This window comes from Xenopus laevis, chromosome 7S (genome assembly GCF_017654675.1).
Source record: "Xenopus laevis strain J_2021 chromosome 7S, Xenopus_laevis_v10.1, whole genome shotgun sequence".
In the NCBI taxonomy this organism is placed as follows: domain Eukaryota; kingdom Metazoa; phylum Chordata; class Amphibia; order Anura; family Pipidae; genus Xenopus; species Xenopus laevis.
Window position 1 is genome coordinate 25,454,517 of NC_054384.1, and position 13,100 is coordinate 25,467,616.

The 13,100-nt window shown below is 36.6% G+C and overlaps 1 protein-coding gene across 1 annotated transcript; it reads right to left on the reverse strand.

Annotated features, from left to right (window-relative positions):
• Positions 1 to 742: 742 nt before the first annotated feature.
• On the reverse strand, positions 743 to 5,093 carry LOC108697201 (interferon-induced protein with tetratricopeptide repeats 5). Its single transcript, XM_018227118.2, has 2 exons — positions 5,089 to 5,093; positions 743 to 2,546 (listed from the first exon to the last, which is right to left on the reverse strand). Exons 1-2 carry the CDS (start codon positions 5,091 to 5,093, stop codon positions 1,082 to 1,084), a joined length of 1,470 nt encoding a protein of 489 aa, XP_018082607.1. The 3' UTR covers positions 743 to 1,081.
• Between the last annotated feature and the right edge of the window lie 8,007 nt (positions 5,094 to 13,100).

A 13,100-nucleotide genomic window follows, 5' to 3' on the forward strand; every position in this document is an offset into this window, starting at 1 on the left:
TAAATTAAACATTGAATAAATCCAATAGAATTGTTTTGCCTCCAATGACGATTAATGTTATATTTGTTAGGATTATATACTGTTTTAAAATAGGAAATAATTGTTTAAAAAAATGTGATATATCTGGTTAAAATAGAGTCTATGGGAGATGATCTTTCCATAATTCTGAGCTTTCTGGGTTTGATAACAGACTCAAAGTAATCATTTACGACATTTATAAAGCCAATAGCCATATCTAGCTTGTTATATTAGAATTTAAGTATTTTTAATACAGGAAAGAGCAAATTGTATTTCTTTCATTACATTAGGGGGCCGATTCACTAAATTTGAGTGAAGGATTCGAAGTAAAAAAACTTCGAATTTCGAAGTATTTTTTGGACTACTTCGACCATCGAATGGGCTACTTTGACCTTCGACTACGACTTTGAATCGAAGGATTCAAACTAAAAATCGTTCGACCATTCGATAGTCGAAGTACTGTCTCTTTAAAAAAAAAATTCGACCCCCTAGTTCGGCAGCTAAAAGCTACCAAAGTCAATGTTAGCCTATGGCGAAGGTCCCCATAGGCTTTCCTAAGTTTTTTGGATCGAAGGATATTCCTTCGATCGTTGGATTGAAATCTTTCGAATCGTTCGATTCGAAGGATTTAATCGTTCGATCGAAGGAATAATCCTTCGATCGTACGATCGCAGTATTTGCGCTAAATCCTTCGACTTCGATATTCGAAGTCGAAGGATTTCAATTCCTAGTCGAATATCGAGGGTTAATTAACCCTCGATATTCGACCCTTAATGAATCAGCCCCTAAGAGTTTGTAGCCTATTGCTTTTGTATTTGTGTTGATCAGTCAAGTACTAGACAGATTTTCTTTTCTTGCAATGTTATTTTTCCATCCATAGTTCCATGCAGAGGGCTGTGCCGGCGACATGTGCAAGTTCAACAAGACATTTTGCCATTGGTGGAAAAAAAGATAACAAAAAAGCAATAAGCAGCTGAAAAACTTAATTACTAAATAAAATTGATTATTTATAGTCCATTTAACTTTTGAATACCATCTGGGAGAAGCAAATAGATGTTTTTTTTTATTTCAGTTGTAAATCAGTGAGTCTCATGCCATGCAATGCACTCAAAAAATCCTCATTATCTGGATCGAGTTCCAGTGCTTTCTTATAATAATCAGTTGCTTGTTTGACTTCTCCATCCTGCTGATAAATGAACCCTAACAGTCCAAATCCGGTTGCATCACTTGGTTCTTTGGTTATTCTCCGTTTAGCCAACTGTTCCAAATCATTTTTGGAATATGATCTCATCTTTGTTTTATTTGGTATCAGTAATACTTCCTTGTAATGCCTTATGGCTTCAGATTCAGATCTAATGTGTTCTTGCTTAAAAACTGCATAACTGAAGTGAATCTCTTGTTTGTCTTCGCATTTTAGAATTTCCAAATTTAGTGCTTTTTGAAATGTTTCTTCTGCTTTCTCAAACTGCTTTCCTTCGATGTACATATAAGCTAAATTGATATATGCATCGACAAATATCTTTTTAAATTCAATAACTTTTTCAAAATGAAAGACAGCAGAAGAAATTGCTTCGCTTCTGTCCCTTGTATAGGTATTGGTAGGCTGATTCCACGACCTGGTAGATTTTAACCTTTTCACCTTCTGTTTGTAACAAAGGCCAATCTGGTGATGAAGAGAACATGAAGTCGGAGTTTGTTCTAGGGCTTTCTTGAGAATGGTAATAGCGTAATCAATCTTTCCTTCTCTTCTGTAAAATTTGGCAGCATATCGAAGTAAATATGGTGAGTCTGGAGTTTGTCTAAGAGCCTCCTCCATAATCGTTTCTCCCTCTTCAGCTTGACCTGCATATAGATATTCCAAAGCAAGAAGAGCTTTAATCACTGAATCATTTTCATTTAATGTCACAGCACGTCTGAGCAACTCTATAGCTTTATGTTTACCGGTCGCATAAAATCTGTCATGTTGACGTTCTAAGCGATACATGACTATGGCATATCCTGAATTGAGCTCAGGATTGTCTGGATCTAGCTCTAGCGCTTTCTCAAAACACTCTTTAGCTCTTTCACAGTTCTTCCCATAGAATGTTAACAGAGCCCAGGCCTGTTCTCCATATATCTCAGTAAGAAGAATATCATGTTCTGGAGAAGATTCAAATTTCTTGTAAACGGCTTCCACTTTTTCTAAGTAAGACTGAGCTTTGCTAAACTGGTTTGAATGGTAGTACAGCCAGGCATAATTACTGTAGGTCACAGTTCTTTTGATATCCAGATCAGCAGACTGTGTTCCTTGCAGTTTCTCTTCGGCTTCCTGAAGCTGTCTAATTGCTTCTTCATTGTCTCCTTTTAAATAACTTATATAGGCCAATAAATGATGAAGCCTATGTCTGTGTGCAGAAGGTAAAAATGCGACTTGATCATGAAGCCTGTCTTCTATATTGTCAATATCAGTCTCGTCTTTGAAATAAGTCCAGGTGAAATGGCATTCCAGTTTAAGCAGATGGTTATTTAACAATTCTCCAGACAGGTTACTGGAAAAAAAATGAATGATAATTAAACATATACATATATTTTTTTAATTTAATGAGCAATTGTATTATAGTATACAGAAGCTGTACAATTGTTAGTGGAGCACGTGATAACAGACTATATAAAATATTAGAATTTCTCTGTACTGTATCTGCCAAGAATTAACTTCTGACTAATCCAAATCAACACTGTCATGTCTGACCATTTATTTTTCCATGACATAACTCTCTTGATCCATTATGAACAAATGTAATTTTCAATGCTGGTGAATTGTCACATTTTTAACTTACACACAGTTTTGCCTCATATTTTTATGATAACTATGTATAACTATGCAATTCCCTTCAAATATACACATTTACCCAATCCAGAGATAGCTTCCCAGTGCCAAATCTACATTACTTCAAGGAACAGTAACACAAAAAAATAAAATTGTTTTTAAGGAGTGACAATATAATGTACTGTTGGTCTGCACTGGTGGAAACCGGTGTGTTTGCTGTACTATAGTTTATATATAAACTTCTGAGACATTCAAGCCCAGAATACACAGTAGATAACAGATAAGTTCTGAAGAATCCCATTGTATACCTACTACAGAGCTTATCTGTTATCTGCTAAGTAACCGGTGACTTTTCTCCTTTTTCAGCTTTGAATGGCTGCTCCCATAGCTACACAGCAGCTTGTTGATATAAACTATAGCAGAATTTCTGAAGCAAACACACCAGTTTTACTAGTGCAGGGAAACATGACGTTATATTTTCATTGCTTTAAAGGGGATATAAAGGCAAAAAAATAAAATACCATTTTTTCTTTCTTTAATGAAAAAGAAATCTATCTCCAATATACTTTAATTAGAAAATGTCTACCGTTTTTATAAGAAACATGACTGTATGCAGTGAAATTTTCCCTTTATTTACTTGCTCTGACTGCTGAGGATAGGAAACTTCAGACGGTCCCTAACTGCTCTGCAGCGAAAGGATCATACTTTCAAATTGCAAGGGGGAAGGACTTCCAAGAACTGGAGCAGTTTTGTTTGTTTCCCTGTAGAACAGCCAGTAACCATGTAGAGATTCATATCTGACTCTAGGAACGGCAATGGGGAATCCAAAAAGCAGAGAATACAAATAAAATATAAAAGTGAACATTTGGTCGTAGGGAGGTATGAATTTATATGGAGGTAGGAGGAACCAGGTGCCATAGATGTTTATACAATATATTGTATGCACTGTGTATGTATACTGCTCTGCAGCTTATACATTAGGGGGCAGATTTATCAAGGGTTGAAGTGAAAATTTTTTTTATTGGACTTCAACTAGGGAATAGTTAAGATTTGATTCAAGTTTTAAGTTTTAAGTTTTTAAAAAAATTCGCATTCAAATTTTATCATGTAAGAATTTGATTGGCCATTTTTTTTCGAATTTTGAGTTCATGGGAGTTTATGGGAGTTTTTACAAACTCCCATGAACTCGAAATTCGACCCTTGATAAATCTTCCCCTAATTTGACTAATTTTAAAACGGTGCAAAGTTTGCTATTGGTCTATGAAACATATGCAAATAATCAGCTGGTAGCATTTACTGGCCATCTATTTGAAAGAGACCTTACATTTGTATTTAGCTTACTTGAGATGGGTAAATGAGTTATTTTAATATTACCCTGTAATTCTTCTATAGATAATCTTGACCTGAGGTTTTCCGGATAACGGATCTTTCTGTAATTTGGATCTTCATACTTACTAGAAAGTCATGTAAACATAAAATAACCCCTATAGGCCGGGTTTGCTTCCAAAAAAGATTAATTATATCTTCGTTTGGATCAATTACTGTATGAGCTACGTTTTATTATAACAAAGAAAAAAGAAAAAATCATTTAAAAATATTGGGATTATTTGGATAAAATGAAGTCCATGGGAGACAGCCATTCTGTAATTCAGAGCTTTCTGGATAACAGGTTTGCAGATCCCATACCTGTACAAACTTTGCCCCAGGTAAAGTAATCCATAACAACTTATGTCATCTGATGTCTGCTGTCAAACAACATGCCAGTAAATGCTGCTGACTGATTGTAGCTCCTTTAAAACCTTAAAAATATATGCACCATGTCAATCAGAATCAGTAAGGTTTGAAAGCTTATAATATCACAATACCGGTATAGAGCCCGTTATCTAGAAATATCAGAATTACAGAAAAGCCATCTCCCAAAGCCTCCATTATAATGATATTCACATTTTTAAAATTGTTTCCTTTTTCTCTGCAAAAATAAAACAGTACCTTGAACTTGATCCAAATCCTTGTTAAAGTCAAAACAATCCTATTAGGTTTTTTTAAATGAATGTTTCAATTATTTTTTTTAGAAGAAAAGGCATAGAGATTCAAATTACAAATAGATCCCTTATCCGGAAAGCCCCAGGTCCCAAGAATTATGTATAACAGGTCCCATACCTGTGCTTCATCTTTTCAGTTATAACATATACAGTTACATGTTTTTCATATAAATTATATGCATATTAAATACATAAATTGTTATTAAAATATATTTACAGTACCTCATGGTGTTTGTTACAATGTTTCTTCCACAGTTGTGATTCCCAAACACTAGTTCTATGGCTGCAGCCAATCATTTATAAGCATATCGCGTAATCCCTCTGAGTTTCAGTAAACAGGGAAAACAAAGGTATATAATAAATATATTTATATAGAAACTAGATTGTGGTTTGATCTGGAACTTGTCCAGAGGCATGACAACGAGAAACAGCAAAAGGGAATCTTGTGTTTACAACTAATCATTTCTATCTTGTATACCTAGTGCTTAGGTGAACTGAAGCTGTGACCATAGTAATCAAACAACAATTTCCCTCTTCTGCACCTGTGTCCATATATTAAATACATTCATTTAATTTGTACAAAAAGTTTCAAAAATGACAGCTTCTTTGAAAAAAAATAAAGCAGGAAGTTAATATATAGTTAATATAGGTATGGGTATATAGAATTTTAATTAAAAGTAGGGAGGGGTGTGTGTATGGATGCTGGGTTTTCATTTGGAGGGGTTGAACTTGATGGACTTTGTCTTTTTTCAACCCAATTTAACTATGTATGTAACTATGTAACTATGTATGATAATGGTCACCATTGCAAAAACATGTGCGCACTCTAGTGTTTAATGACTGAATATATAGGAGACAAACTATACATACTCAATTAATTAAGCAAAGATTAGTGATGGGCAAATTTGCAGTGAATTCCTGTGAAACTGGCATGAAAAAAATCCAAAAAATTTTTTTCGCCATTTCGCTGGAAATTTGCAAATTTGCGAAACAGGACAAATTTGCCCATCACTAGCAAAGATAAAGAATCTTCAAAATCATCCACAATTCTAAGGGGCATGTTTATTAAACTTTACATTTTTCTGGTCAAGTTTTGAAAGGGCAAAAGCTAGAATTTTAAGAGGAAAAAAAAACTTGAATTTTTTGAGATTTAGTATGCTCCAAAGCTGCAAAAATTTTGAATCCAAAAATACTCCAGCTATTTGGCAGATTGCCCCTTTACCAATTGGAAAATGTTTTTTTGGTCAGGCGACAATTCAAAAAATTTGCACGGTTCGAATCGATGCACAATTTTGTAGTGACTTTCTCCTACACCATTTTTTTAGAAGTGGGATTCAGGTTTGGGAGTTTGGTTGAATGTTTTTTTATTAAAGTGAGAAAAAGTCGAGTTTTAGTAAATAAAAGTCTTATTTCGATAAATTAATTGTCAGTGGAAAACTGATATGATTTATCATATGATAAAACCAATTCATTCATTAATCATCAATTAAAAAACACAATTAACCAGCTTCTATGCATATACAGTAATTCTATATAATTCTATAATTAATGGCAATTCATTTTATAAACCAAAGCTACAAAAAACCATACCCCTGGGTGCTTGGTGATTTATAAGCTCGTTAGTTCATAGTTCATAGTTCACTATTTAATCAAAACACCCAATAACTACAGTTCACAGGTAGTTCCAGTCTTTCTAAATGGTGCATATATTCCTTTGTGGACCATATTATAAACTCAAAGTCCCACAATGCACTGTAATCAACTGTGCAGAGCCAATTATACAAAACACCTTGGTTATATGATCCACAGCCCAAAATAATCTTTAAACATTATGGGTCGTGTGTAAGGGGAAAAATCTAAATTTCTAGAAGAAAAAAAAAACTAAAAAAATTGCTAAAAATTTGAATCCGAAAATACTTCAGCTAAAACCTGTCAAAGCCTTCTAAAAGTCGATGACACATGGTCCCTTTAATAATTGCCTTCATGATCGAGGGTTTCGAATTGTTGCATTATTTCGTCAAAGCTTTTTCCCTCACGTACAATTTTTGTTTGGATTTTTTCATAAATGAAGGGCTTTTGTGGTTGGGAGATTTTTTTGAACAAAATTAGTTTTAGTAAATATGACCTTAAAAAGAATTTAATTGTTTATGTAATAATAAAACAATACCTTGTACTTCATTCAAACTGAGATGTATTAATCCATATAGCTGACAAAACACATGGAAACATCCCTTATTCGTAAAAACGTCTTGTTTTCTTTACCTCTTAATCACAACTAAAATTGCTGAGTTGGTGCCACTGTATCTAAATATGAGTATGGATTAAATTGGAGTTTAGATAAATTTTGACCGTAGATTCGTCCTAAACTGTGGGGCTGCTTCCCATTGGAGGCTTGTAGCAGAATGGGGGGTTTAGCCTAAAAGTAATTGAGGGTAAGAATTGGGAAGAGAGCCCATTTAATCTCCTTGATACACCTGAAACCCCACCATGGAGAGCAGTTAGGGCAAAACATTTTTTCATTGTGTATTACAGGAAAACCCAATTGAAGTCTGTGGGGAAATCTAGAACTGAATATGGCCCATTGTTTTCAAAATCAAAAATTGGCACAATTTGATAAGAACATCAGTCTGGGAAATGTCTACTGGAAAGATTCTCACAAAAAGAATTTTAAAAATAGTGAAATATAAAAAAAAATCCAATAAAAAGTCTGCCACTAATTTGAAATTGACTGCAAGCTCTACAAAATGTGTGATATTTATACAAATGCTAAAGGTACAGCAGAAGAAAATCTGCTGTTTCAGCGAACAGGATTATATGTAACTGAAATCAATATTCCTATTAAGGCTTTATAATTGTTAAATCTGCCACATAGTCTTCATTATGCACTTATGTGCATAATGAAGACTATGTGGCAGATTTAACAATTATCCATAATTTTAGTAAAACCAGTCATTTTTATAGAGAAGAAAAACTTGCTTAAACCCCATTATCTTATATTGTGATTTTATTGCAATGCAATGCTCATTAATATCTTGGGACTTAGGATTTCTTAGGGCAAAAATGTAAATTTACCATGACATTGGCAGTTTCCTAAAAAGTGATTAAGATACAGTAAGTTTTGGTGCGTTAACGTCCCAATTGCAGACATTCGTATGCTTTAGTCAGGGGAAATTTCGCCAGTGTAAAACTTTGAATATATGCCGATTTATCAATCACACAAGACCAAATATTAGGCAAAAGAGATTTTACTTACCATGTAAAGGTATGGGATCTGTTATCCAGAAAGCGCCATATTATGGCAAGGTCATCTCTCAAAGACTTTAATCCAAAGAAGTGCAATTTTTAAAAATGATTTATTTTTTTCTCTAACGTAATAAAACAGTACCTTGTACTTAAAGGGCATGTAAAGGCAAAAAAATAAAATTTTTACTTTCTTTAATGAAAAAGAAACCTATCTCCAATATACTTTAATTAAAAAATGTGTACTGTTTTTATAAGAAACCTGACTGTATGCAGTGAAATTCTCCCTTCATTTACTGCTGTGGATAGGAATTGTCAGACCTAACCAGGGTCGGACTGGGGAGACCAGGGCTGCTGCCGAGGGCCCCCCTCCGGCCACCCGTCCCCCACTGTGACGCGCCGGCTCATTAAGTAAGCCGCAAATCTATTCCCTAAGAGTTTAGAGAAGGGTTCTGGCCAGTCCTACACTGTCCCTAACTGCTGAGCAGGGAAACAATCATACTTATGAACAGCAGGGGAAGCCCCACCTTACTTCCCAGCCAGCAGCTTTGTTTATGACGATCCCTAAGTAGTTCAGACCACACTGAGCATGTGCACAGTCTTAGTCTTGCAAAGATGTTTAACAAAGTTACAAAGGACAGCCCCCTGTAGCCAACTTTGAAAGCATAAATTATTTGTTTGATTAGGCTTGTGGTGCAGTAAATTCATGTTTATATTTAGTATACAAAATACAGCATTTCTAGCCATATTCTATTTTAGACTTTACATGCCCTTTAATCCTGAATAAAATATAATTAATCCTTGTAGAAGGAAAAACAATCCTACTGGGTTTATTTAATGTTTAAATGATTTTTAGTAGACTTAAGTCATGAAGATCTACATTGTGGAAAGATCCGTTATCTGGAAATCCCCAGGTCCCAAGCATTCTTAATAATATGTCCCATACCTGTATATTAAAAAAAACAGGCATTCAATGATTTCAGTGTTGATAGGTTCAATTCAAATAATATCTTAATCTTTAATAAAGTTATCTGTCCATTATGAGCTTCATGCTTGGAGAACTTAATCTTAGGCATCGTGATCACATTTCATGCTGGGAGCACTTAATCATAGACATCTTGAGCGCATTTCATGCTAGGAGTACTTAATCATAGGCATCTTGAGCGCATTTCCTGCAAGGAGCACTTAATCATAGACATCATGAGTGCATTTCCTGCTAGGAGAACTTAATCATAGACATCTTGACCACATTTCATTCTAGGGGCACTTAATCATAGACATCATGAGCGCATTTCATGCTAGGAGCATTTAATCATAGGCATCATGAGCTAATTTCATGCTAGGAGAACTTAATCATAGACATCATGAGCGCATTTCATGCTAGAAGAACTTAATCATAGGCATTGTGATCACATTTCATACTAGGAGCCAGTAGCGTAACTAGAGGGGGGCGTGATGCGCATCCGGGCCGGAACCCTTCCGTATGGCCGCATTTTCAGTGGCGCACGGGCTGCCGGGGGGCCCTGAGGGGGTGCGGGCCCTGGCCCGCTCGCACCCCCTGCTTCCCAGGTAGTTCCGCCACTGCTAGGAGCACTTAATCATAGGCATCATGAGCGCATTTCAGACTAGGAGTGCTTAATCATAATCATCATGAGCCTACGAGTAAGTGCTCTTAGCACAAAACTCATAATTTTTAGGGGCATGTAACTCTATTGAAAATGAAGCCATTATTTGAATTGAACTTGTCAACATTGAAATCATTATACTTTGGGTTTGGATTATATACAAGTCAAATCCAACATTACTACTGGTGAACCTATGGATTTCTACATCCATGGGGTTATCTTTCTTCTTTGAAAAAGAGATTTTGCCAGGTTTCCGGTTGGTAAACTACCATTATAAAAATAGAGCAGCCAAGTTTTTCATTACCTATATTATAACATTCTTGTTAATATCTTGCATTTATGATTTATTGTGTAAATTCTCTAGAGCAGGGCTGTCCAACTGGCGACCCCCCCTTTCTGTGGTCCTCCACATGCTGTGTCTGCTTACCATATGTAAAATTTAAAAGGTATCACTACAGAGATTAACTGGCCCCTGCATTGTTTAAACCTTAAATTCAGACTTTAATCCCATGTATTATTACACCTGTGACATTGTTCACACTTGTGACACCTCTATTGTTTTAAATCCTAAAGGCCTGTACTGAAGACTGAAACTGCCCACAGTGTTCACCTCTTCACACCTTATTCAAAATACCAATGGAGCACCAGCACTATGTCACTGTATGTAGTACATTCAGAATGATAGATTTCCCTGTCTCCTGCTCTGTTCTGCCTTGCCTCCCTGTGTGTGCCATTCTCTGCTTGCCCAGTGATGCTTGTGTGTGCCATTCTCTGCTTTCCCAGTGCTGCTTGTGTGTGCCATTATCTGCTTGCACAATGCTACTTGTGTGTTCCATTCTCTGCTTACTCCGTGCTGCTTGTGTGTGCCATTCTCTGCTTACTCAGTGCTGCTTGTGTGTGCCATTCTCTGCTTACTCAGTGCTGCTTGTGTGTGCCATTCTCTGCTTACTCAGTGCTGCTTGTGTGTGCCATTCTCTGCTTACTCAGTGCTGCTTGTGTGCAGGGGTGCTTCGCCAATGAGGCGAGTTGAGGCTGTCGCCTCAGGTGGCAGCGCCCCACTAGGTATCAGGGGCAGCAAAAATGCTGCTCCTGGTACTTTAAGAGCGAATTTCCGGGGGGGGGGGGCAGCAGCAACTGCTGCTGCCTCAGGCGGCAGAGGGGCCAGGATCGCTCCTGCTTGTGTGTGCCATTCTCTGCTTACTCAGTGCTTCTTGTGTGTGCCATTCTCTGCTTGCCCAGTGCTGCTTGTGTGTGCCATTCTCTGCTTGCCCAGTGCTGCTTGTGTGTGCCATTCTCTGCTTGCCCAGTGCTGCTTGTGTGTGCCATTCTCTGCTTGCCCAGTGCTGCTTGGGTGTGCCATTCTCTGCTTGCCCAGTGCTGCTTAGGCGTTCCATTCTCTTCTTGCCCTACACTACCTATGGTATGTAAGCCTGTTAGAGGTTTGTTCTTGGGGTTTGTTAGCATTTGGAAATTGTTGTTAAGGGCCCCTAAGGTGTTTAATCATGTGTTGGGGGGTTGTCGTATTATCCACAGGGGAGGATGAGGCATATGGATTTAAGGGTATGTTTTAACATCCATTTTTCACATATGAGTGATGAAGGATTTCCCTGCAGTGAGCACCAACCATTTGGTTTTTTGGTGTGCTACCACCGTTAATGTGGATATGACCTTAAAAGTTCTTGTGGTAATATGGGCGTGGTTTACAGTGGGTGTGGTTTAAAAGGGGGAGTGGCCAATACTGACTTCCATTATCAGCCCTCCACCACATAAGCCCTCGGTACCACAGAAGTTGGACAGAGGATTTCCCCTCACTGCAAACGCATTGAGAAAATACACTGGTGAATGTTCTCAAGAAACATTACTCTGACAAAAGTGTACGCCTGCTGTATTGTGGTAAACTTTGGCAGAGTTAGATGAGAAGAAAATTAATCTTCTAGTATATATGTGTTGCCACCAAGCTCTAACGTCCCATAGCATTGAATGGTTTTAGCAGTTGAATACATTGACATATTGACACACTGATTAGTTAGAATAAATGTGTTGATTCACTAACTGGTTTTCTTGGCAGTTAGAAAAGTGTTTAGTAAATCAACACATTGCAGCCAGGAAACTGTTTAGTATCTGTGACAAAATTTGAACTTCTCCAATTTTTAGGAAACAATTAATAAACACCTCAAATGCCCCACAACCTATTAGAATAAATATTGTCAAATACTGAGTGCAGAGAAACAAACACCACAGCCCTTACGGCAAGATACGCAAGCAACCTGGCTGCATGGATCCCCCTCTATATAACCCTTGAGCAAGCACACATGAAATATTTTACTCTGATTGCTTGAAGCAGATTTAGATCAGAAGCATTCAGACAAGTACACTGGACACTTCTGGATATTTTCATTTCAGGTTTAGTCCCTGCCTGTACCAACAGGGGAGGATAAAGACTTGCAATTAATGATGCTAATCTCTGCTGCAGCAGATATCTTTTATTTATTTTTTTTCATGCTCAATTCCATTTGTAGTAGTTTCTGGGCCCCACAATCAAAATATTTGCTTTTACATACTCTCAGTATTTGAGGAAGATGATGCCAATCGTATTTTGAGACAAACAAAGCATCAAAGGCTTTAGGAAGCTATACTGGATAGTGATGAGCGAATCTGTCCCGTTTCGCCGAAGTATTCACAAAGCTGAGAAAAAATGTTGAAATGCATTACAGTCAATGGGCATTTTTTCTTATGGAGACTTTTTTTTGTCCTAATGCATTAAAGTCAATGGGTATTTTTTCTTATGGAGACTTTTTTGTCCAAATGCATGTCAATGGGCATTTTTTTTTATGAGCGAATTTTTCCACAACAGTTTGCCGAAAAATTTGCACATGGAAAATTCTGAATTTTGTCGCAAATCCATGGCTAGCGAATATATTCGCTCATCACTAATACTGAATGGACCCTCCCCCTCAATAGGAAAACAAATGCTTTTTAAAAGATACCAACATTTTATAGAGATAAATGGCAAGTATCACCAATCCTCTGTTTTTAAAATATAGCAATATTGAGGAATAAGGGGATCATTACACTATACTATAGTGGCACCATTTTCAAGTGGACATATCCTAATGTTATTAAGCCATGCATTGTAAGATTCTTTCTTATACCAACTCATTACAAAAAGACAATAGGAGGAAATAAGGAACAAGGCAATTATACTATAACAGCATGGTATGTAGATATGCATACAGTATATGAAGACACCAGAGGTTCTTAACCATGAACACATTTGACCATGATCAGCTTTGACACAAATTGATAGTACTCACATAGTACAAGTCTAATAGAAGCATAGTAGATGAGTTGCAGTTAAACTAATTAACA